This window comes from Helicoverpa armigera, chromosome 18 (genome assembly GCF_030705265.1).
Source record: "Helicoverpa armigera isolate CAAS_96S chromosome 18, ASM3070526v1, whole genome shotgun sequence".
In the NCBI taxonomy this organism is placed as follows: Eukaryota; Metazoa; Arthropoda; class Insecta; order Lepidoptera; family Noctuidae; genus Helicoverpa; species Helicoverpa armigera.
This window is the reverse complement of record NC_087137.1, coordinates 9,582,250-9,609,039: the sequence shown is the minus strand read 5'-3', so window position 1 is coordinate 9,609,039 and position 26,790 is coordinate 9,582,250. Positions and strand designations below refer to the sequence as shown.

The 26,790-nt window shown below is 35.9% G+C and overlaps 1 protein-coding gene across 2 annotated transcripts; it reads right to left on the bottom strand.

Annotated features, from left to right (window-relative positions):
* Positions 1-515: 515 nt before the first annotated feature.
* Positions 516-23,287, bottom strand: LOC110380079 (aquaporin-11). Of its 2 annotated transcripts, XM_021339942.3 has the most exons (8): positions 23,046-23,287; positions 22,804-22,911; positions 8,564-8,747; positions 7,978-8,100; positions 7,424-7,575; positions 2,564-2,702; positions 2,077-2,178; positions 516-1,616 (listed from the first exon to the last, which is right to left on the bottom strand). In XM_021339942.3, the coding sequence occupies exons 2-8, from the start codon at positions 22,852-22,854 to the stop codon at positions 1,393-1,395; spliced, it is 975 nt and encodes a 324-aa protein (XP_021195617.3). In that variant the 5' UTR covers positions 22,855-22,911; positions 23,046-23,287; the 3' UTR covers positions 516-1,392. The 2 variants fall into 2 exon arrangements, with proteins under 2 accessions (XP_021195617.3, XP_021195618.3); XM_021339943.3 differs by lacking the exon at positions 2,077-2,178 and having other exon boundaries at positions 23,046-23,279.
* Between the last annotated feature and the right edge of the window lie 3,503 nt (positions 23,288-26,790).

The following is a 26,790-nucleotide window of genomic DNA, read 5'->3' as shown; positions in this document are numbered from 1 at the left end:
GCCTGAGAGGGGCATAAATCATGACTGTTGCCACTACGGAATACTGAATCATGGCCTAGCATTTGTATGTGTCTAGATTAAAATATTTTCAACTAAATCTTATGAAATGTACGAAATTCTTTAAATAATTGTTCAGATATAATAACTTTCTGCGCTCAATCCTTTTTCGTGTGAGAGGGTTCCTATGCCCAGCATATCGTCATCATCATCATCAGCATATCGCAGTCCACTGCTGGACATATACATAAATGTAATTTGGTTTCCAGTGCAAAATTTCGTTAGCTTGAATTATTTGACCGTTTTTTTTCGAACTAAAAGTGCACTAAAAATATGTTTTACATGGATCGGGAAAGTTTCGAGGTTACTGTCTTTCATTTTATTAACGACTAATAGAGTCATGTTGAAAATGCAGGCTTTGGATCCAGATAGAGCATTATTAATACATTATTCTACATGATTTGTAGAGAGAAAATTGTCTTACCGTCGGAAGGAACTAGAGTGCAGAAGAAAAAACATAGTGTATTGTAATAAATTAAATATTTATTTACAACGGGAGCACGTAGCACTTATTATATTTTTGGGAAACATACTTCAACACGTAGGATAGAAAAAATATAAAATCTAACTCTTCCTAAGGTTTGTACACTTTTAAAGATATTTGGTATTGCCATTTACTTGTATAAAATATTAAAAAGAAACATAAAAATGTTAAATAAATAAAATATGGCGGTCTCAGCTGTGACATTGCAATGGCCCGAACTTAAATCAAGAAGAACTTAAAAAGATGCCTTTAATAAAGATTCAACAATAAATAAATAATACTTAGAATAAGGTGAAATGACTAGAATCGTGGGTATCACTTTGTAAGGAATAATACAAAATTAGCGAAATACGCAGTTTTTAGTTTTTTGGACAGAATAAGCGAAAACTTAAAAGAGAATATGCTGGGATTATTTTTGAATCATCTGTAAAAATATTCAATGTAAAACAAGACCAAAAAGTACTTTAACACCAACTTGCTGGAATTTGAAATAAATATTTATTTATTTATTTTTTGTCACAGAAAGCTCTACTATATTACTTTTTAAAGCTTTCAAGAACTCATAAAGCTTTATTTGCAGGGATTCGTAGAACGTATCACATTTATTATATTAAAAACCTTTTCAAGCTGAAGTGTCAATATTGCAAAGTGCGAAAAACTCTGAATTACTTTATAACTTATTCTGAGGACTAACCGACATCATATCTGTGCACAATGGACTAATATTTCATTTACTGTGTTATTTACTGAATTGTTCTATGAAAACTGAATAATTTAAGAAAATAGGGTAATTTGATAATATAAAAAAATCCCAGCATAATCTCGAAACCAGATTTTTCCAAAAGAAAATCTTAATCTTCTTTATCCGCCCAAATGCTGTCACCATTCGCCACACTGGTGCCCCTAACATACTTCTGAATAGCTGGCAGTTTATACAAGTAGACCGAGAGGATAGATCCCGCACAAGCTCCTATCCAGTAGACCACAGCATGTTCTAGAAGGGTATGACCTTCGCAACCAGCTTTCAAAGACGTCGCCAGCACTGGGTTGAAGTAACCACCGGAGTAATCAAAGGCTGAAAAGAAAAACCAGACATTAATGTGGACTTGCAAGAATGTATCTACACTATAGAAAATTTCCACGTTTCAAGTGTGTTCCGTAAAGAAACTAAAATTTGTCATAACATAAAATTATTGGATGATGTACTACTAGAACAAAAACTACCTACAACATCCTAAAAGAATGGTGATGAAAAATGAGAAGTCTTGTACAGTGAACATGACAATGTTGGTAATGATAATGATGCAAATGGCTTATGTGATGCAAATGTAGATACATGCACACCTACTAAAGGTCTTTCCCAATAATCTATCTTGGTATCTGTTGATTAGCTTACTAGAGATAGAATTAAAACATTACAGGAATGAAGAATTCCTATCTGTAGTAAGTAAGGTAACAGATTGGTAGATTATTGGAGAGAGTCTTAAATCCGATAGCATTAAAGTTAGTGGACATTTAGTTACACAAGTATGTACCTTTTCCTAAATGTACTTTGCAAAAGATGGACACGCTTAGGTCCGCATTGGCACTATTGTCTTGGTAGCGGTAGACGAATACCGTGTGCCTAGTGAGGACCCCTGCAACATGGAGCTACGTGTGAGTATGTGTGGGTGCTTTATGCATGTGTGAGTGCGAGAAGCGAGGTTCAAGTTACGGGGAAAGCTGATAGGAATGTGCGTAAAGTAAAGTATTTGTATGTGTTTGTGGAAAAGTCCATTGACGACATTTTGAGAATAATCAAATTATATTGACGATAGCACAAATAAAGGTTCATGAACCTAAAATGTGTGGAGGCAATTTTGTTTTGTGTCGTTAAGAAAATGTTGCTTAGTTTCAAAGAGACAATCCAAGTGCAAGTGATTTGATTTTAAATCATGAATTTCAAATGTACCATGAGTGAACAGTTAAGGCTGTGATCAGTGTCAATATACATTCCATCAATATTAATACTCTTGAACCCACCAGCGACAACAAGAGAGGTTCCGATGAAGGAGTCGATGGCTGTGGCGAACCGAGGGTTCAGGTCACCGAGGGACTTGGAGGCTAAACGACAGAGGCAGGTAGCGATGCCTTCAACTACTGCTCCGTAGATTACTGGCACCTGGAAAAAGATACAAATATTGATTAATTTGACCATTGAAATAAAACATATAAAAGGAGGATATAAAGTGGGTGATGATTATTTCCTCACCCACTCTTTTCAATATTTACATGGACGACCTGATTGGTGAGCTCAGCAGCATGCATGCGGGCTGTCACATTGATGGTGTGGCTGTAAATAATATAAGTTATGCCGATGACATGGTGCTGCTGAGCCCATCAATTGGGGCTCTCCGCAAAGTATTAAAAGTCTGTGAGCGGTATGCCGAGTGTCATGGCCTCATGTACAATGTGACCAAGAGTGAGTGTATATTTTTCGGCCTAGGTGATAAAACCTTGCATGAACCTCCACCTATTTGTCTCAATGGTTCTCCTCTTACTCGAGTGAACAAATTTAAATATCTTGGGCATATTGTCACCGATGACCTTAAGGACAATGAAGATATCGAACGTGAGCGCAGGGCGCTGGCTGTCCGGGGGAACATGTTGGCTCGCAGGTTTGCTCGTTGTACGGTGCAAGTCAAGTTAGCGCTATTTAAAGCTTATTGTCAATCGTTTTACACCAGCAGCCTGTGGGTCAATTATACTCAAAGGGCATACAGCGCTCTGCGCGTACAATATAATAATGTACTCAGGATGTTGTTGAGATTGCCGCGGTTCTGTAGTGCGTCCTCGATGTTTGCCGAAGCACGCATAGATGATTTCTATGCATTAAGACGCAAGCGTGTGGCATCGATGCTGGCCAGAGTGCGCGGTAGTAGCAACGACATCTTGAAAATAGTGGCAAGTAAATATCAGTGTCCGATACACTCGCTCTGGGTGAAAATAGTAGTTGGGACAGTAAAATAAATTGACATGTTTAAAGTACCTACTAACATAGTTTATAAGTCTATTGTTACTAACCATTATGGATCTATGTTATCTGATTAAATAAATTATTATTATTATGAACTAAAGGCTGTTCAAACATTTGAACATCTATGACCGTCGTTACGGGTAATAAGAAGACAGAAGAAAAGTTTGAAATCCAGCCTTACTAAAGGGTATTGGGTTGCCCAGGTAACTGGGTTGAGGAGGTAAGACAGGCAGTCGCAAATTGTAAAACATAGATGGGAAAAGGCGAGGCAGATAATATATCAGTACATTTCCAGTGAATGAAAGCTAGGTGGACCAAAAATATTAATAAAACAGAATTTTGAGAATGCTCAAAAGTGAACTCAGTGATCGTCGAGTTTTATTTTCCTATTCGATTAAGATAGTCTTTTTACACTATATTCAGTAAAATTAGCATTTTACAGTTACTCTTTCATAAAACTGCATTATCCGGAATTTTAGAGCAAGAAAAACAAAAGCGCTTTAAAGCTAGCTTTAAAAGCAAGTCTGATGTCGATAAAATAAATGCTCAGAATACCGAATCGATATCGAACGCATTATGCCGTAATATCTACATTTTTCGAAGCGAAGCGAGAGCGGTGCTATTGCATAGATATACTCGTATTAGCACTGGATATGGAAGATAGAAAAGAAAATGATCAAATAGACGTAGGAGAATTTTAAAGGATTCAAAAATGGTTGCCTTTCCTATGATTTTATTTGACAAAGAACGTAACTTTTTTCTAACAGATATAACTTGTAAACAATTCAGCTTAAGAATATACCATTTCATGACAAATATTTTACTCGAATTCCTATTAAAATTGTACAGGTCTACGTATTTGACAGTGGTTCCATCTTGAATAATCTTCAAAAACGATGCCTAGAATCTTCAATCGTGGCCAACACATGTCTACCTAGAAATCTTGAAAATAGGACAACACAGACAAGCTACAGAATAATAGTAATCCCATTATTGTGGTCTTGAACAAGAACCTATGGAACATCAAAGTTCACATCCAGCACCCACATGGATATATATCCATGTTCGAGAATAGCCCAACGCTTTTGTTCAGCTACAACGTTTAGTCACCATGTCTGAAATCTATTTCCTTAGTCACGTTTACATTTCGAAATCCATGCATGCACTGACAAGCAACGTGTCACGACAGTCATGGCAGCATATGCATTGAAATCATGGACAACAAAATTACTGTCAGAGATGGCATAACGCACTGCGGGTTGTTCGAAAGAGATACCGCGGCCCTGGTACAAAAGGCCTATGACGGATCACGACGGTTTTTAGTCAGTAAGAGTCTGACACTCCCTCACCGCTGCTAACCCACAACGGGAGAGGTCATTTGATGATTTTTGACGTCGTCAAAAAAAAAATGTCATAACGCAAAATGTCCTAAGGTCCTAAGTAGCGTAGTAGTCCAAAATGCAGGTGTTCGGGGAGCGAGGAACTTTCCTAGCTCCGTTCTTACACACTATCTATGGAACCCGATCGTTATTTAGAAAAAAGAATCACCAATCAATCAAGACTAACCCTTGGCAGAATGGTTTTGATTTGACAATTAACCCAAACGTTTCGATGGTTCTAGTAACTGATGACGCCTACCGTACGTTGCTTGACCTACAAGAGGGCTCCTGACCTACCTTCTTATGGTATCTCTGCTTTCTTTCATTTCTCCTTGACTGAAGTTCTGCCACAAAAGGCATTTGTTCCTTTAGAATAGGAATTGTGTAGTTTCAGATGTTTCGGATGTAGAGACGGATATTGTTGGGGAAATTATAGGATGCTGGAAGATGTGGTTCGTTTCCTTTCCACGTGAGAGGTGATATGAATCTCGCTTGCTACATTGTACCTGTGCTATTTAAGTTGGTTTTCTCAACTTTGACGTCTAAATTGATTTCAACAGAGAAGATGATTATTTTTAGGCACCTTCTTTGTTGCCTAGCCTTTTTCAAAATAAGCTTTGGTTGGTTTCAAAGTTTAAAGATCTTAATAGTACATTATTTTCTTAATTTTTTTCTTTAACGGGTGTGGTAGATGACTAACAGTGTGGGTTGAAATTATGTTATCCTTGTTATAACGCAAATCACCACACATCTTATACTGATTTAGACTCTGGTGAAAACATTATGTTGACTAAAAGTTTGCATTGACAAAAATACAATAGTCTAAAATAAGGGGCTTTCTCGCCTACTTACGAACTACGAATCTTTTTATCACAAAAGTGTGCCCTGACGGACTCTAGTACTGACATTTATTAAAATGCAGCCCTGTCTGGAAAGGACTTCATGATTTAGCACCTCGTTATCAAACCAGACGTCATAACGGACGTAAGGTTCTTTTTGAAGTGCATTCTAATGAAATATTTCGAGAATAAATGTTGGGTATTGTCACTAGGTAATGTTACTTCTAAGATGACGGCAGATATAAGAGAAGATAATCTGCTAAGCCCTAAAATTGAGGATGATGATGTCGCTAGGCCTTCTAATATTTTAAGCCGTTTGTTTCTTTGCATGTCAGCTGAGTGAAGCCAGCTATCTTATAAAGCGGTTAGCAGTTTAACCATGTCCCGTGGCAACTACACCGACATAAAAATCCTAGCCATCCGGCATAAAAAGCATATAGACTAATGACATAAACTATAGACTCCCTCGATAAATGGGTTGTCTACAACTCAAAGAATTTTTCAAATCCATTCAAAAAAACCTAATATAAGCGCGTTCAACAAACTTCAGCTTTATAATATTAGTATAGATACACACTGCGGAATCTTGCAGACAAGTTAATTCCCTAATATGAATTGTTCAAGCAAACATCGTGTTTGTGCATAGCGCCTGTCAGATTTCATGCATACAACTCGGTGCTCCAAGATTTCCCTACTTTAATCTTTCGTTTAATTAAGTCTAAGACACACGAGTTGGGTTGTTTATTTTGAATTCTGGTTAGGATTGAGTTAGTGTAAACTGGAATGTCATTCGTTTTTGTATGTAACAAGATGTTTTTCGTGGTTTACCCGCGTGTAGAATTATTAACTACCAAAATAAACTATATCCATCAATTCGAAAATAAAACATATTCAGAAATAACGTGTTTTTAAATCGATTAAAGTATTTCAAAATCAGTTCAGCAGCCCCAGAGATAGAGAGCAACACGTAACAAAACGTCACATGGAATAGTAAACTTTAAAATCAAGCAAGCCTTTCAAAATACATTTTATAGAAAATCTCCTCAATTGTTGAAAACCTTAAAACAATCAGTTGTAAGCCAAAGAAAACAAGATAATGGACTTCGCAACTTGTCCGCAAATAATTGAAGACAATATCGCGAGCGCTAATAAACAGTAAGAGCTTTTTGTTAAAGACTTCCACGAAGGCTATATTAATATTGTTAACATAGACTGAAACTTTTGTTAAGTCAGTAGAAACTGTCTTTACTAGATAAACATAAATACTACGTTTTTTAATTCCTGAAATTTTGAGTTAGGTATGGCTGTTTAACTAACGTAAGTTCCTAGAAGTGGCCCATGAAGCCATCGGCCGTGGCTGTTACTTTGATATAATTCCATGTCACAGGTTTTTGGAGGATTTACAAGAACCCTAAGACTTTTTACAAAACAGATATGAAGTGAAACATTCCTAGCGCTAGAATCTTTCCCAGTTTCTTCGTGCCAAACTTTTTGTCGCCGTGGTACATCGCGCCAATCTTGAAGACACTATTCTAGGAATTCGTATAATTACTACTGTTTGTGGGTTAAGTTGAGTTTGGCGAGAACTAAAGTATTCGAAAATTCGAAAGTAATTTAGTGAATACCTAACATAATAAGTTCAATATACCTGTAAATCAGCCTTGCAATCCTCAAAAGCCTTGTCCTTGTGTGTGTCAGAGATCTCCAGCGCCCAGTACATCTGTACATACTTGAACACCAGGATACCTCCCGTCAGTTCAGCCCAGGTCTTGAGGAACGCTTTGCGGATGTCACCCTTGCCTGAAAGTGGTTCAGGAGATTACTGTAGGTGTATTTTTGTGGAGGAGAGCAGGAAATTGGGTCTGAGTTAGATTGTTTGGTTGCTAAACAAGTGTGAGATAGTGCAATGCATGAAGAATGAAGTGTATTTATAATAGCGTTCATTTTCTTTAAAATCTTTTGAAAATTAATTTAAAACTACTTCCAAAAAACTAATTTTTGGAAGTAGTCCTTCTTACATCAAAAGCCGACTCCAACACAGTTGTAAAAAGGTAGTCAGATGATGATGATAATGAGTCCTTCTTTCATGATGTCTGTAAGAATTTATCGTAAAGTTTCAAACTATTTCAGCTCAGCAGATCTTCCATAATCCTCTATCAGACCAATAATAATAATATGGAGGAGGTAAAATGTCCAAATTACCTTCAATAACATCCTCAATATGTGTGTAAGGACAGGCAGTAGCATCTCCCCAGTTGAGTGACCACCAGATCGTCAGCGCGAACAGGAATATCGCATACGTCGCTACACCGAAGTTATCCGCAACTGGAATCAGAATATTAGAAGAGTAAGCAAAATACCCACATAGGGTCAGTCAGCGTAAAATTTTCTTGTTATTGTAGATTGTTGTTTTCTGAGCATTTATCGATACCAAACTAAGTTCTGACTTCATAAAGAGAAACCCAATAATATCAGAGATCAAAACTTTCACAGTCAAGTTTAACCTTTATTTCAATGTCCCTTGTTAGCAAGCATCGTGTATAATTATAGTTTGATTACTTTCAGGGTTAAAGAATTTGACTACACCTGTATACACTTTCCACTACCTCTGCAATAAGGCTAAAGCTACTACTAGAGCACAGCATAATGATTTTAACATCTATAACACTATAGTACTCGCCAATAAAGTCTTGGAACTTCAACAACCATATTTCATATTTTGTAACATATTGTTTTGTTGCATATTTTGTTCCCCACATCACATCTTGTTAATTCCTCTCTCACTCACCAACAATCAGCTCAAAGCAGCACCCGCATAATTCAGCAGCAGCGATCGCCTCTTCAAACAGGAGCCTCAAGAAGGGTTCCTTGATGACCTTCTGCACCACTCGTCTGGCGCAGTGCGCGAGCAGTGATGTTAAGAGGATGAAGAGCGTTGATACCACTAGTGGCGCGAATGTCACTTTGTTTATCTGTAATGGGGAATTATTTACCATTATTGTAGGACCAGAAAAAATAAGAATAGAAAGATAGTACATAGTAATTATAGAACTAGAAAATAAAGTAGTATAGAAGAGTAGTACGGTAGACTGCACATCAGTGGTAACTGTCATGCACCTTAACTCAATAGTAATAAATACGATTTTCCTATAAAACTGGTACTACTGACCTGAAGTTGACTGTACTTAGTATAGAGTAGTATGTAGATACATTAGGTCCTATATAGGTGAAGAATAAAAGTAAGAAGTTTTAATTGGAAGAGAAGAAAAGATAGTGGTTTTAGTGTAGTATTAAACAATGTTTTAAGTTTTAATTGGTTATGGAAGGGAAGAAAAGAAAGTGATTTCAATGTAGTATCAAACAACGTATTTTTACTGACTTTCCAATAGGGAGTTTCGTAATTTGACTTCGTATCTGTACATATTTTCTGTGGCTATCTATAATTTATAGTTATTTAAAACTTTGTCTATTTTATTGTGTATCTGACCCTGTTTATTTATCAAATGTTTTCGTTCATTTTTTGCTAACATTCTGTGATAGGAAAAAGCTAGTCAGCAAAGACGCTCCATTTTCAGATTAATTACCGCAGCTACCTAAAATTTCCTTCAGAAATAAATATTTAATCAGTGTCTTTCAGAAATTTTAGAAGCACGTACAAGCTCTAAAGTAAAATATGATCAAGAATACCTCTCACGTAAAATATTCAAGAAACTTAAACCCAGTAACTAAAAGTGTCAAGATTGTTACAACAACTTCAATTTTAGACGCAAACTTTATTAGCCAAGACGAGTTTTACATCGGTCTGACAACTTGTACTTAGAGCATACACCCAACCGGACACACCGTGAACAGCCATTTGCAACTCCATTCGAAAAAGTCTGCCTATTTAGGGGACAAGGCTACGCAACAAATAGTTACAGCTCACTCTTACCTTATAATCACAGGTCATATTCCCCTTGTAGAACAGACTCTGTTTCTATCATTGACAAAAGGGAAAGTACGGTAGTGGCGTGTCCAGCTGGTTAAACTATCTAAGCTTGTAGAGGAGCGGTATTCAAATTGTTTACAACTTTCGTTCACTTAGGTACTATTACTACGAATCCCTTTGTATTTTCCAGATACGATAATAATGAAAACAGGTTCGAAGTAAAATTTATATTAGGTTTTCTCTGAAATATGGACTTGATAATGCTGGAAAGTTATTTTATAGCGAGAAAAAGACGAAGTTGATTATGGTGTACTTTCAGTTCCTTCAGGGAACCGTTATTTCAGGAAACAGGAAATATAAAGAAGGTAAACAATTGTTTAAAGTTAGCAAGTTTAGTATTATTATTACAAAGCTGAAAAGCTTGTTTGCTTGAAAGCGCTAATTTGATGAGTAAGGTACTGAATTGATTTATCTGTTATATACTTAGTCCATTTATCGAGGAAGGCTTATACTACTTTTATCCGGGTGCGTAGAGTAGGTAGTACTCAAGGGTGAAATAAGTATGCAAAACTTATAAGTGTTTCCACTCATTTCATTTTAACTTCACCTGAATAGCCGAATAGGTTAATACCAGGGATTATCATATATTCTACAGTTCAATAAAGACCTGAAAAAAGTACTAATCTACCAGGATAAACTGCTAATAGATAAATTATTTACGGTCTCTACTTCGGGGACCACCCGGATTGAAACAAGTGTGGGCAATATAAACAAAGGTAACTGAAAACATTATACCCCGGGGGATAGGGAAAACGGAGGAAGGAAAGACAGCGGAGATGCTACAACGAAGGTAGGTCAACGTATGGTATGCATGAGCAGTTACTACAGCTGAAAAGGCCTTCGGATCTCTTATCTCTTCTTGATTGATTGATTGGTAATTTTATTTACAAATCAAATCAAATACCTTTATTTTCAGGCTGCATTGACCCATAGATAAAAACCTTAAAGACTAACATACATATATTTAATATTTTGAAAATAACAGGCGGTCTCAAGGGAGCTAGTAACGTTCCTCGTCCCCCGAATACCCACACCACATAGGAGATTTTGCGTTCTCTGATAGTCATTTTGTTCTCCATGGAAAGGATGAACTGGGTATAAATAATGTGTGCCACGGATGAGAAGGCGACAGCTAATATTTGTGGAGTAGGTTTATGTTAGACGATGCGAAATGCTTGCAGCTTGCAAATGTGTGTTCTAAACTCTGTTACTAGTTGTAGTAAGTAAGGAGTATGGAGAATATAGATGGATAGATTAGTAGGTTGAGTTAGTTACTGCTGATTTATTATAATCCGTTGTTTAGGGATTAAAAACTGTTTGATATAAATTTATATGGAGCTTACGCCAAAATTCAATATCTATTGGCAAATCAACGCATAGAATACGTATAGAAATGAAATGAAATGAAATGAAATCGTTTATTTTGCAAGTTGGACATTACATCACTTTTACACGTCATTTTTAAGAACGTTGAGGTCGGCATTTCCTAATGACTGATCCCTGAGAAGAAATGCCGAAACAAACTCAAGGGTCATAGTCTCTTTTAAAGTCCAAACATGTTGTAAATCAAAATAATATTACGTGTGAGTGTCACCATGTACGCGGTCTGGAATGACCTTTTGAGGAAAGAGCCACATCAGGCTGGAGCTGACCAGTCCCAACAAACGGCACGCATGCATCAGTCGTCGTGTAGCTCAACCATATCTTAGGGAGCTCAACGACCTGTCACACGACGATACCAGATCTGCAGAACATTTGCGTAGGCCATTCAAAAATACTCAAACCCGCCAGACTGTATTTATGTTATAAGAATATATAATGTTGCTCGCATACACGATACTCACATTCACAATAATAATAAATAAAAAAAAAATACAATTATAATATATAAATGTCAAAAAAAAAATGTCATTAATAAAATGTTATCTGATGATAATAATATTTAAATGTCAAAAGAACAATACACAGGCATTTGAAAAGATATCACTCACTAAGCGAGCAGCTCATTCCCAAGCTTCTTTATCATTTAAAAAATAGTACCTAATTCACAGCGGCTATATAGTTTATTCCATGAATGGGTGGCCGATTTTGTAACATTAAGACTCTTTCAGTTCTTTGAAGGACGTTACGATCAAAAAACATTTTCTTTTGCAAAGTAAGTTCATAAATGAATACTTCTCAATTTCCTAAAGCAAATCGATTTACCTAAAACGTGAAAGACAACGAAAACAATTAAGCATTTAATTAATTAAGCAAATGCTTTATGCTAATTAGGTTAAAACGTACTCGCTTCAGGCAATGTTTTAAACTTTCCACTACAGTCAGAACTTGTTTAAAATTAATCCTTTTTACTAAGTGTCTGCTACCAAGAAACTGATCATAGAATACATGAAAAAGACGAAAAACGCATCCAAATCGGTTCATCCTCTTAAAGAGCTACGGTGTCACAGACTCACACACAAGTCGGATAAATTACAATTGATTGAATATATGTATTGTAATAAAAACCGTGAAAATACATATAAAATGTCAAGTTGATTTATTATTTAATTTTATAAATAATAATCTTCTTCTTCCAAGCATTTTGCCTACTATGTTGGGATCGGCATTCGGCTTATAGTCTAACCAGATGCAGCTAAGTACCTCCCAGTGTTTTATAACTGGCCGATCTGCCCTCGTCCACCCGGGCAAACCCTTTGGACTGGATATCAGACTTACTGGCCTGACTACCCACAACGGCTGCCAAACATGTTCAAATGACAGCAATATTATTAATACATAGTTGAATTCACTTCATGAAAATTCTAGATAAGTTTTTCCATGTTGCCTATAAATTATAAAACTAATTAATTTTTGTACGTTCAGAATAAAAATCAAGCTGACTGGGTCACAAAAACTTAGGTCGTTAGCGAAAGCTAATCTAGGTTATAAAGACGTCAGTTTTTGCCTAGCTACTGAATAATTTAGTGTGGCTTAATTTATTAGTTTAGGTTTCGTGTCTGAAATTTTAGAACTTGAGAAGAACACGTGTAAGAAATGGTACTTATACATAGTAAGTTCCAAGTTTGTATGTACTTTCTAAGTATATAGGTATATCAGACACCAATGACTGTGTTTCGGATGGCACGTTAAACTGTAGGTCCCGGCTGACATTTAACATCCTTGGCAGTTGTAACGGGTAGTCAGAAGCCAGTAAAGTCTGACACCAGTCTAACCAAGGGTATTGGGTTGCCCGAGTAACTGGGTTGAGAGGGCCAGATAGGGCAGTCGCTTCTTATAAAGCACTGGTACTCAGCTACATCCGGTTAGACTGGCAGCCGACCCCAACATAGTTGAAAAAAACGACGATATTTTACGAGGATATTTTAAATTCTGGACTCTCTGACTTGAATGAAACTCATGGTTCTTATAGGGCAGAAGACTAATCCAATTAACTATTTTCCGCGGTTTGAAGGATGATGACAAAAACCTTCAATACCTGATCGTGAAATTACGAGCACTTATTCACACTTTTACAACACTACAGAGAAACTTCACATCACCAGAATTTCAAAAACTGACTCTAAAACTCCAATACTTTTACCACCATAACCCTTAATACAGGGGGTTCATCAAATATACGGACTACTGGCTTCGAAAAAGCGAAAAATCGAACTTAAAAAAACACCCTGAAAAGTTCAAAAGTTCTCTTTTTTTATTAACTTTCCCCATCGTGGATGTTAGTGAAAAGACAAAAAAACTTGGGCACCTATAAACGTGAATTTTATGCATAGCTAACCGGGGTCGGCGAGACTTTTAACTTTGGAGTTTTCTACCGACTTCAAAATCGAAAAAGGTGTTTCCATTTAACAACGAACATAACCTATGTGCCAAATAACGGCAAGAAATTTTGTATGTCTATAATACCTAAATAGCTCATAATATTTTGCATTAAAAAGCAGCTCATCACTTGGAGTCAACTCTATCAACTATTTCCATGCATTTTCACACTGTACAATTTTGGTACTAAACGCTCATTCATGCATTTATATAGAGCCAACCAAGAAAGCTTTCCTAAACAAATACACGATTAGGAAAAAGAAACCATAGTTCCTTGAAGAAGTTGGTTCTTGAAAACAACTAAATTGTTTAGAAGAGACTGAAATTTAAAAACTTCTAAAGCATAGATTCTAAGTTATATTATCCTCCTTAAATTATCCGAATCCTAAACTAAAACCCATTAAACATTGAGTCATAGCTCGTAACGTCATCTATCGGTATCTACTCGAAACTGACAATTCTAGCTGCAGTCAGTCTGTTTGCCAAACCGTTGAGTGATTGACAAAATGTGGATGCCGTGTATACGGGAGATTATTGCGGACTGTGCCGCTAAACATAATTTACTTAATCAGAAATTCAGAAAAAGATTTAGTATATCCGCACACAGCTGACTAAACAGTCGGCCTTCTATTAACCCGATGGTTGGCAAAAAGATATTTGCAATAATCAAAGTTGTCAGTCGTTCTGATATCGGCTAACCTACCTACCTGTACCTACCTATCGGCTACCTGTTTAGTAATGTGCTAACTACCATCCATCTTCATACCATTTTGTGAGCTCAAAAAAACTATCGGCCGACTAAAAGTTTGCATTGTTTTGGTACTCTTAATAAAAAAAATTCCTAAGAATATCTCAATATACTTTACTTTTCAATTGCTTTTCAGACATCCTGGCTACCATAACCACACGGGAAGCACTAATCACCTTCAGACAGTTCCACACATCCTGCACTCACTCCAGCTTGTTCATAATCTCCGTGTTTAACTACTCAAACTACTAAAAACTTGAGTTTATTTGGTCTAACACAACTATGTTTATTCGCGAGCTGAGCGATTTATGATTTGTTTATCGGTTTAAACATTAACGGGCTACATGTTTGAAAGATTATTGGTTTCCTGTGCATTATTTTCTTGCAACATTTGCAGTAACACTGAGTGGATTGATTGGTAGGGTAAGGCCTAAACTCACCGACTGTACAATGTCCTTAAAACCAGTTTTCTTAAAACAATTGTTGTTACAAGAAAAACTGAAGTTTATGCTGTCGATGAAAATGTGCCTAAAGGCCCTGACTATTCTACAACACTGCTCCTACCCAACACCGCCCTAACTAATTAATGCTCGATACAACTTTTTTGGTCAGGTCACATCTATGTTTGATTGACTTCTACGAGCCTTTCACTTGCTTCCCGAAGAAACTTCTTCCTACAACCAGTTAAAAACTAGTGTACCTATATGCTTTTCCATCAGAATAAGCTATGTTACTGCCTCGTTTCATAAAAATCCGTTCGGTACAAACATCAATACACAAAACTTAAACTTTTGCATTTATAATACCTAGAAGTACGATGTTTATTCTCAAATACCTCTATTGAAAATGCATTCGTAAAATAAGGAACAGTATGTTTCCGTATATCGACGTCTCGTCTGTGTATTCAACAGTGAGTCGTATGGTAAAGTAGACGCCATTGCTACTGACAGACAGAATTTGTATGTAGGTTGGTTTAAGGCCCTAAGAACGAAAGCTAGAGTAAGTACAAAACTACTCAACTACTATCGATGCATTTACGCATTCTTCCTCTATTAAATTCTTATAGAATAAACAGATGCAAAACAAAAAATCCTTGTAGGTAGGTAAAATGCAATAGAAATCGCTTCATATGAAATGTACGTTAAAGTGTACATAGATTTTATACCAGTGCTTGGACGGGTAGGAAGAGTATAATTTTCAAAACCAAACACTACCTTATTCACCTGTTTCTGGACTTTTAATTTAATAAAAAAGTTTAAGGTCCATAATTCTAGTAGTAGTAAATAGTAAATGTTCGATGAAATTAATGAATTTTCGTTTATTTTCCAGAAAAGGTTTTAATTAAAAAGTTTCCGACGTCCGTAAAACTAGTGTTTAAACTAAAAGTTAAAATAACCGATTCTGTGAAACACGTTTAGTTACTGCAAAAAGGGTGACCCTTAATGAAAATTGTACGAAATCCCATTTAATTTGATTACAGGCGTGAAGCTTTCTCGTTGATATTAATTGAATTGGGAAATTTAATTAATTAATTTAATTTTCATAATAAATTCAGTTTTATTCATGAATAATCATAGTATTCATGATGTATTATAATTTTAAATAACCTAACTTAAATTGCCTTCACAGTTTACATTTTTATTTAGGGAAATACATTTTACGTTATTTCCAAAAAAAAAACTCACACTTTGCTTTTTTATTTCTGGTTTATCTTTAAAATTAGGTTAATACTTAAAATATTCCAGAAAAGTTACTAAAACCATATACAAGTTTACTATATACAAGTATAAATAAACAAATATACAAGTTTTTTTCTTTATATTCCTCCTCTTTTTAGAATACCTGCCCAATATACCCAAAAGACTCCATAAGTCAGAATTTATCCGGCAACATAAAAGTGAGTTATGCTTATAACAATTAGAACCTTAAACAATACCTTCACACTATCTAACAATTACATCTAAAACTGTGAAGTGCAACTATTCATTTCCAATTTAACTGAACCAGCTTGAAGTGGAACTTCAGTTGATCCAATTTTAATGTGTTCAACCAACTTGTTGGCTAAACTAGATATTTTGTAATTACCACAGTTTTCGGGGTATTTGTGCTGATTTTGAGCACGTTAATGTTATATTGTTATGTCATTTTAAGTAACGCAAGTAAGTATAACTAGTAAAACTTCAAATTTCACACAAACTGTGCTTGATTTTAACGTAAACTTAATCTGTATTTCATAAACTTGGAACCAATAAAGCAGCTGAGTACCAGTGTTTTACAAGGAACGACTGCCTATCTGACCTCCTCAACCCAGTTACCCGGGCAACCCGATACCTCTGGTAAGACTGGTGTCAGACTTACTGGCTTCTGACTACCCGTGATGACTGCCAAGGATCAAGGAGCAAGGTAACTAGTCACATTACAGGACGTGGGTGAAACCGCCGGTAGAAATTAGTCATTCATAGAATAAACTAAATGCATCTGAAATTCAGGGGTATTCTTTAAAAAATACAGGTGATGATTTATTGTATGACGCACGAATGCATTTTGTTTATCATTGCAAAGCACATCTAAAATTATATTTCTTTCAGCTTGTAAAAATAAGCCAGTCACCTTTATAACGTACCTGAAATATAAATAAACAACACAGGAATATATATGTAGTGTAATAAACATTACATCTGCTTGCGTAATAATAAAAATAGATTCTACATCTATAAAAATATTATAATGCTGCAAAGTTTGTTTATATGAACACTATAGACACAGGAACTTCGGACCCGATTTATAAAATGTTTTCAGAGTTGATAGTCTACTGGAAAGGTTGTAAGTATATGCTGCTTTGTTAATTCTTGTAAAAAAAGCTAGCAAAACCTCGGATAAAGATACACTAAGTAAATTGCGTACGTGAATTAAAAGTAGCTCTGTAAGAATTCAGTCATATTGATTTTAAGTTACCAAATGTTCAAAAACGTTTTGATTTTCACGCTAGCTAGACCAATAGAACATAACCCGCTTACTGAGAAATATCATAAAATATATCAAAGGATTTTACTACAATATGTATTCACGGCTATGCAACGCTTGGCCACCTCGGTAACAAAACATAGGAAAACCAAACAACTCCTACGCATATCTATATAGAGATTGGCAACTAAACAGATCGCTGATGTATATTTTTTAATCAACACATACACTTGGACTCCTGCTAACTGTTAGATCATGGCACAGAATAGAAAGAAGGTTGGGGCTGTAGTTTGTATACTTTTGTATTATCGGCTAGTATCAATCAATTATATAGCGATATAGCCCACGGATTAGCAAGTTGAAGTGGCCATGGGCAGGCCATATTGCTCGCAGAGCAGATGGCCGATGGGGTCGAAAATTGCTGGAGTGGAGACCACGGACTAGCAAGCGCAGCGTAGGAAGTCCACCAACAAGGTGGACAGACGACCTAATAAAGGTCGCCGGAAGACACTGGATGCAGGTCGCCTCCAACAGGCATCTGTGGAGATCTAAGGGGGAGGCCTATGTTCAGCACTGGACGTCCTATGGCGGAACAATATCTGTCAAAACAAGACGACCCCTTTAAAATGGATGCAGAATGTCGACTATGTGGCATTTTGATTGTTTCTAACTTAAGGTGGGTCAGTACTGTTATTAGTTGATAGTCATACAGTCAGTCAGTACATAGGTTGAAATCTAACTACGTTGAAGTCATAAAATGAAGGCGGTAGCATAACAACAGTAAACTAGAAGATGCACGACTGTAGTCATTATACTGTTGATAAACAATTACCTCGTTAGAAATAGTAAACATGAACTGCATTGTGTATCAAGACAAAATTGAATGACTGTACCCATTACAGCGTTTTCACACCAGCGAATTTTCCATCTAGTTTTTCTGAACTTACTCTACTTGGTTGTTCAATTGTTTACTTTGGTGAATATACTCGCCAAAACGACAACACCAAATGACAACTATGCTTACCACTGAAAAGCCAAAAATAAAAATCTTTTCACAAAAACATAAAACCGCCTTAAAAAAACACTAAAAACCCAAAAAAATCTAATTTAAGGTGCATCGGCCTAGAAGTCGGTGGCGAAAAACTTAGGAACATCCATTAGACACCGTATTTTTTGAAGTCGGTTTTTTTTTTGTTTTATTTTTTTCAATTTTGGCGTATAACATCACAATCTTATTCAGAAAGAAGTCAGTAACTCAGGTGACCTGGTTACCTTAAAATGCAGAAAGAGAGATTTTAAAGAAGGTTAAAAACTCGACTCGATTTCCTTGGAATTGAAAACTATTTCCTAGGAATCAGGAATGCAGCAGCTTAGAATCGCATAGCTTTCGAAACATTTTCAAAACGTTTTTAGTATTTCAGAGTACAAAAAATACATAGGTTTAGGGATTCGTACCAAAGTGTAAAACGGGACCCTATTGTTTTCGCCCTTCTGTCCGTGCGTCTGTCACCAGGTTGTATCTCACCACGAACCGCGATAGAGAGTTGAAATTTTCACAGATGATGTATTTCTGTTGCCGCTATAACAACAAATATTGAAAACTAGAATAAATAAATATTTCGGGGGGATCCCATACAACAAACGTGATTTTTGCTCGATATCGATAACGGCAATGTAGATGCGGTTTTATAAATAATGGTCGGAACCCTTCGAGCGCAAGTCCGACTAGCACTTGGTTGTTTTTTTTAGCTAAATGCGTAGAGAAGATGTAAGTATGCGTATGTGATGTAACATAGATATAGCAAACTTTCTGAAGCAATTTAAAGTAAACTAGCTATGAGTAAAAGTAAAGGAGCTCTTATTGGCTGTCTTGTTCTTGTTCCGTTTTATTTTATTACCCTTTTTTTATTCTGCATTGTCTTTTTATGGATTTTTGCAATTAAATTAAAATATAAATTGCAATACATAGTTTATGAGATTGAATAGGTTGATTCTTAAGTACTCTCATACATTTGTGATCGAAAATATAGTAGGTATAAAAATAATAATTACAGCTTGATGGAAGCAAACAATACTTATTATTTTTCCAAAGACAAATAGACCAGCGTTTGTGGGTCCAAACTTTTGAATTCCGAATACGTTTGACTTATTATTTAAGATTCATACACATCCAAGAAAGACAACCAAAACTTTTAAATAAAAAACACAAACTATTATATAAATAGTTCTTATTTACATTACCGTCATTATCAAAGCCAAATAATCCAGCACACTAGCACAACACTAGTTTTTGACACTTATTTTAAAAATAAACCAACGATTACAATACACGATTGATTTGAAGAAATAACATATAAACTACTGACTGCAATGGTGTGTGTCTATCAATTGAACACATCCTCATTGTTAGAGAACCCGCAAACTACAGACAAAATAGTCGGCCGATAGTTGACTTATAGTCGGCCGATATTTTTAAAGGAATTCTTGATTCCAATCAAAACTTTTCAGCCAGTCTGATACCGCCTAAATACCTGATATTTGTAATGTGTGTACTACCATTTCATTATGGGATTAAAGTCCCATCGGGCTATGAGAGTGAATGAATAGTGAGTGCACCTGTGTCTGCGCAAATGTTGTGCACTATAATATAATATGTCCTGCGCAGTAGGCTGATCTCCTTGTATGAGAACAGCCGCCGTTAGCCAATAATCGGATAGGAGGACATCATGACTACCATTCATCTTCATACTGATTTATGTGCCCAAATATACTATCGGCCGACTAAAAGTTTGCAGTGTGCTCTAACCCTTTCAATTGGTATGTTCATTTGTATGCAAGTCACTAGTGCGGCTTCAAAAGATTGGTATTTTTATTAGCCAAGATTATTTTTGCTGTGATTAATTCTGTGATTTTTGTCAGATAGGAAATTGCCGTATCTAATCATGATCATTGTGTCAATGACTTTTGTTTTGATTGGAAATGTAGTACTATCAAACCGATTCTTATATTTTAATAATCATCAAAGGTGATAATTTGTGTTTAACGTACAGAATAAAGATCGGGTGCTGTATTGATGTTACGAAAGTAAGCAAAAGGAGAAGAAAAAATCGAGAGAAAAATAGAGACAGTAGGGTCTCTAACAGCTATGTCAACCCATGTTTCACGCAAATAAAATATTCTTATTCTATGGTTTACTTTACGTCATTTATGTTAAACCATATTGACAGTTTGTAAAGTACATTTGAATCAATTTAAATATTATTATCCTATCTTTAGGTAGATAATATTTGTGACTTACCTAGTATAGTCTTAAGGCTGAAACTTAGCTATTTAAAACTGCCAACATCTTCAAAGCAGTAGTTACATTTACGGCAACTGATACTTAAGTACTTACAACATATATTTTACTCAAAGTCCGACGGGTTATCAACTCATAACTTATGAAGATAAGTCTGACTAGCACAAGGACCTTCTCCCAGTAGGTACTATTGCACTAACCCTTGGTACTAATAAAATTTTACGAGCTGGATAAAGAAATCGCATATAATATCTGAGTTCAGGGACCTATCTTATTGGATTGAAAGTTTGTTTTATTTAACTAACTTTTGGCGCTTTTCGTCCTTTGGTACGGGTCGTGATGAAAGTAATTTAGTACCAACTTGCTATTTTTCATATTTTACTATCAAGTAGATACATTATGACACTGTAGAATATTGCAGGTATATTTTTTTAGGGTTCCGTACCCAAAGGGTACCACCACTCCCATACAAAAAACGTGAATTTTTTGCTCATTTTATAAATAATGGAACGGAACCCTTCGTGCGCGATTCCGACTCGCACTTGGCCGGTTTTTTTTTACTGTAGATTACTGGTACGTGATATCGACCTTTTATCAATAAGTATAAATCAATATAACCAAGTTGGAATCTTAACTGATGCACAGCTAGATGCCTTAATAAATTTTGTAAATATGTGGCAGACTGTATTTACAGTTAAATTCATAAATTTAGAAAAAATACCTACCAAAAGACACCTAAAATATACGGTTAGTATAACCAGAAACGTCTCTTTCCGTTTACGAACGGTAAATAGTTTTTCAATGTCAAGAAAAAACTATCAACATGCTCTTATATTACCAAATCAATTATCTATCAGTACCCACATAGGTTCAACTAACAATTGCAAATTACACAATTGATTCCATGACTTGTACCGTATATAAACAGGGGCCCGATTCTGCTAAGTTAAAACTTAGGCTATCAGTAGCAGAATGCCCGCTAGGGTTAAAACCCTAGCGTATTCCAATGACATTCGTTTGACTTGCGACTGGTCTGCCATTTGGTCTACACGGTTGTTTGATCTACAATCATATTGCAATCGTAAATAATTTTCAGACAATATGATTCATTAGATATTGAATCACAGAAATGGATAAAAACGTTTATTTAAAAGAAAGAATAGCGAATGCCACATACGCTTCAATCGTAATTGAGTCGTGATTGAATCTCAGTCGGATGTGAATCGTATCGTATGTCGCTTAAGTAAAATTAGTAGAATCGCGCCCCAGCAGACTTACCAAGAGGGTCAGTTGAACAACCGGGTCAAATGTAAATGATGATCGGTTCGTACTAGCCATTGTATCAATTCTATTTAACTTTCATGATCGTGTATTCTATTTTCAGTCATTTTAATGTGTTTCCAAATTAGGTTAATAAATAATGGTGTTATTATGAAATCTGTTCAACAGATATTGACTATTAGTCGCCCAAATTCACCGTCAATATAAATGTCGGTTTTTCTTAAAACGAACGTTTAGTTTAAAACTTGTACGTAAACTGTTGCTTTAAGAAAATCGGATGCTTATGTTGTAAGTGAAGTTGGGCCGGAGAATATTTCATATAAGTTTTTTTGTCCTGTCAAAAGTTTATTTAACAATTTTATAATAACGCCATAGCGTGCAGTTTAATACTCGAAGGAATTAATTTGCTAAAAAATATTTTCATATTTATGAAATACTTATTTCATTGTCAGAGTGAATTATTTTTGTTACATTGTATTAGACTATAGATATATAGAAGTATATAAAATAAATATTGTTAAGGTAGAATCATCGCAAAAAGTAACTGAAAGTGACCGTGACGCCTGTGGTACAGATTAATTTATATACAGGCACCGTAATGTAATTACCTAGAATAATTAAAATGTAAGACCAAATTAAGATATTGTGTACAAAACACAAATAAATAAATTTTGAATTTGAATTTATTATATTATAATAAAAATGTTAGACATCTGTGTCCCAGCTGAAGCTTCAATTTATCTGAGAGTGAAAGAGACAGACGTATGTGAAAGTATTTACATCTTCGTCACACATGCTCTGAAAGTTTTTTAACGCGGAAACTTCTAAAATTAATATAGACTGAGATAATTTAGCACTTTTATGAGGTAGTTAATTTTATATATTTTTTAGAATCTATAACATTTTATATGAAAAAATAAAATAACAAACCTTAACGACGACTTTAAGAAAAATCCCCAGAACATCGATAGTGAACTTCATTTTGACTTCTTCAGCGATAACCACACGATTATTTTTCACTTATTCACACTTAACGGACTGAAAAATCAACGAAAGCCAATTAGAACACAATCCACCATGACAACTGTTACGCGACCATTTTTTCATAAAATCAAACTTCAAAAATGTCCGACTTTCAAGAGCATCTATTTTGAGTACAAGCTCAAACTTACCATTTTACTCAAAAACGTCCTTTAGAATTTTTAATCACAATTTCACATGAAAATTTTCGTGATCTCGGTTTAAGTCGGGTTCGTCGGAAAAATATAATATGTACTACGTTTGGTTTTTATTGTGCGAGCGTTTGGTGTGCGCACACGCATGTTGCGAGGCCAGACGAAGGCGTTCTTAATATAGAAGCGAACGAAATCGGACTAGAGATCGGATCACCCAGGGATTTAGTTTTATACCGCACTATTGTAGGGAAAAAAGTATTTAAAATACGGACAATGTGCGTATGTACGTTTACCACATGTGAGCACCGCGTTGTCAAGTGTAATGACGATAAAATTATAGTTTCCGAGATGTCCGGGGGACATGCGGTTAAAGAGTATTCATTTGTAGAACAGATGTTCAATTTAATATTGAAGAAATAGTTTTGGTCCTTTGATCCGTTCAGCACGATATCAAACGTATAAAATAAAAAATGAGACAAAAAGCTGACAAAATGTTGCGTTTTTTTCTAGAATAAAATGAGCCATATTTTATTTAAAAATACCCTGATTTTAGACGTTTATTTTTTAATTATTAGAGAAAATAACAGTAGTAAACTTTTCTTTCTCTCATTTGGTCTATGTACCGAGACAAAAAAAACAAAATAGTGTCCGCTCTGCTATTTATTCTTTGACGCTCCGTTGGTAATACAGAAGCTATAATTGTTATTACACTTCACGGCTGCACACAGCCCATGCTCGAAATCATACATTAAATACCTATTTACGTATCTATGCAATGTCAACAATAATTCCATTAGTCGTTAATTATGCATGCATACATGCATGATTTAGCTGTATTATCTATACATAGGTTCATATACATATACATAGGTATATGTTTATAGGTACATTATGATAATCATTCAAACTGTAGATACGAATGGAAACTGAAAGACAATTACGAATGAGAGGATTTTATAAATAAAGATGAACCTATTGAGGAGCAAACAGCGGAGCCCAGCAGGGCCAAGGTCTGCCGGGGCTGTGGGATTGTTCGAAAGAGATACCGCGGCCCTGGTACATAAATGGCCTACGACGGAACACGAAGGTTTTAAGTCAGTAAGAGTCTGACACTCCCTCACCGCTGCTAACCCACAGCGAGAGGGGTCATTTGATGATTTTTGACCGACGGACGGACGGACAGAGGAGCGAAAACAATAGGGTCCCGTTTTACCCTTTGGTTACGGAACCCTAAAAAGGATATTTTTCATAACTTTCTTCCACAAACTAATACCTACTTTAAGTATATTTACTAGGAGTATGAGTCGCAAGAATGAAACTACAGACACACAGCAGCTACAACCAAAAAAACTCTCAAAATACTGCTTCAGTTTACTAAAATAAAATAACTAAACTAAGTATGAACGTTGGAGCTTAATCCCCTCAAAGCGGTTCACGTCTTAACCATGTCTCTAAACATGTTTGTAGATTAACTTGAACTGTATAGCATTGAGAACAAAATGACTAGCGGAGGTGCCATAACGGAAAATCGCCTGAGAACAAAAGCGCGCCAAAATACGGGTGAGCGGGGAACGATACTGTATTCTCCCTAAACGCCTTCTTTGGACCCGACCATTTTTTGTAATACAAAAAATATCTCAAAGAACCCGAATGCCTCCTTATAGTTCACTCGAACTGATCGTTTCAGTCACGTCCACCGTACAATTTTTGACCTAGAAGAAGGCGCCTGACGTACCTGCATTACGGTATCTCCGCTCATTTTTCCTTACTCTGTGGTACATACGCTGGAAATAAGTACCTACGTACCTAGTTCATTTAATTAAATACTAGGTTTTGGAGAAATATATTCTGGCAGCTTGGTGCAGCTCAAAAAGGTGATGCTTTATTTTTGGAGCTCTTTATGAAGTCTGTCAGGGATTTCAGGGATATATTACAGAAGCATATTTATGTTACAGCAGAAATAATTTAAGATATTTTCAGCAGAGGTGCTGATACGGATTTATTTTTTTATTTACGTAAAGAATACAAATACACCACCTTCCTTACCTACTGGCTATTATATGGCTAACGAAATTATTCTTACCAATTTGTACTATTCCATTGCGTCCTAAGAACAGGTCCTGATCTTTCAAATTGATTACAAGAATCATCATCATCATCATCATCTCAGCCATAGGACGTCCACTGCTGAACATAGGCCACCCCCTTAGATCTCCACAGATACCTGTTGGAGGCGACATCCATTACAAGAATAAATGTAGATTATGCGGTCGTTATGATCATATGAAAATTTTCTCACTAAGGAAAATCTGCCGGAGCTATAGGTCCAGCTATCCACCCAACGGTGCCCAGCAGGGCCAAGGCCTGCCGGGGCTGCGGGATTGTTCGAAAGAGTTACCGCGGCCCTGGTACATAAAAGGCCTACGACGGAACACGACGATTTTTAGTCAGTAAGAGTCTGACACTCCCTCACCGCTACTAACCCACAGCGGGAGGGATCATTTGATGATTTTTGACGTCGTTAAAAAAAGGTATAGACACCCAGAGTTTTCAGCTACAAATTCAACTTAAACTATTCCTATACATACCTACATAGACACATAGAATCTTAAGACAGTATCACTAAGTTGGGATGTCCAGCTGACCATTAGACGTTAGAGGTCTGTGGTCAAGGAAACAGTTCGAGAGAACCGCTCAGTTAAATGACCCGCAAGGGACGAAACACCACAACTTATATTAAATTTCAACCACTTTCTGTTAAGATGGGTCGATTGTTCCACTTTAGTTTTGTATTTTGATACTGAGAGTTCTGTTATTTGGAGATTGTTGAAGAAGCTGCTTGGGACAATTAATCTATGAAGCTGCTTATGGAATTTTCTAAATAGTTTTTTATATAACTGGATAGTTACTTCCTTGATCCAGATTGCGGGAATCTGGATCAAAGAAGCTAAAGTCCTTTCTCAAGCTCAGGACTATTTATGTACCTTTTATTTTAAATCCTTATGAATAGAGGAATTTACCATAGAGATAACTTAACAGCATATATACGTAGTGTAAGCAAATATCTATAGCCTAGAAATTTCATTCATGAATAGGAGTTCATAAATTAATAAGATTCTTTAATAGTTTCCTGCGAAGAAAATAACTTCCTACCACTGAATCAAGAACAGATACTTTAAAATAAAACACAAATCCCTTTCATCCATATTTCGTTCCATTACCCAATAAAAACCGGTTGACTTCACCAAGTTATTTAAACTTTAACTCGGCTTCATTCCCAGGAATTAGGTTTCCGAATAAAGCAAGTTGCGACCACGGCGAGTTAATAGCCAGAGCAGAACTACCGACATTAACTGAACTAAATAAAATTCAATACTGACTGAATAAAATTCAAGAACTATTTAATGTTTTATTTGATTAAGGTATGTTTTGGAATGCCACTGCAACTGCCAACTGCACGTGCCGGCAGCTGCACTACTGCTTTGTATGTACATATATGTAACAGTCATCTAGTTAAAGCTGCTATTTGATTGAACCACTTGCGCCTTTACAAGAAATCGTTTTGGATTTTGGATTAATGCAGTCGCCCTCAGATATCGACCTATTTCATGCAGTAGTGCATGTGCGGTCGACAGTTGCAGTCAGCAGCTAGTGTCCAAAACGTATCTTAAAGTCTTCTTTTTCCATCGTCAAAGTGTTATTTTTAACTAATTAATTATACTGTGACAGTATGTCTTCTGCA

What these genes read in the sequence shown, in the direction of transcription:
- LOC110380079 (XM_021339942.3), bottom strand. Translation starts at nt 22,854, where the DNA reads ATGAAGTTCACTATCGATGTTCTGGGGATTTTTCTTAAAGTCGTCGTT. An exon ending in CTGCTTTGAGCTGATTGTTG is followed by an intron (nt 8,101 to 8,563) that starts GTGAGTGAGAGA and finishes TTCTGATTCCAG; the next exon opens with TTGCGGATAACTTCGGTGTA. An exon ending in CAAAGTACATTTAGGAAAAG is followed by an intron (nt 1,617 to 2,076) that starts GTACATACTTGT and finishes TTTTCTTTTCAG; the next exon opens with CCTTTGATTACTCCGGTGGT.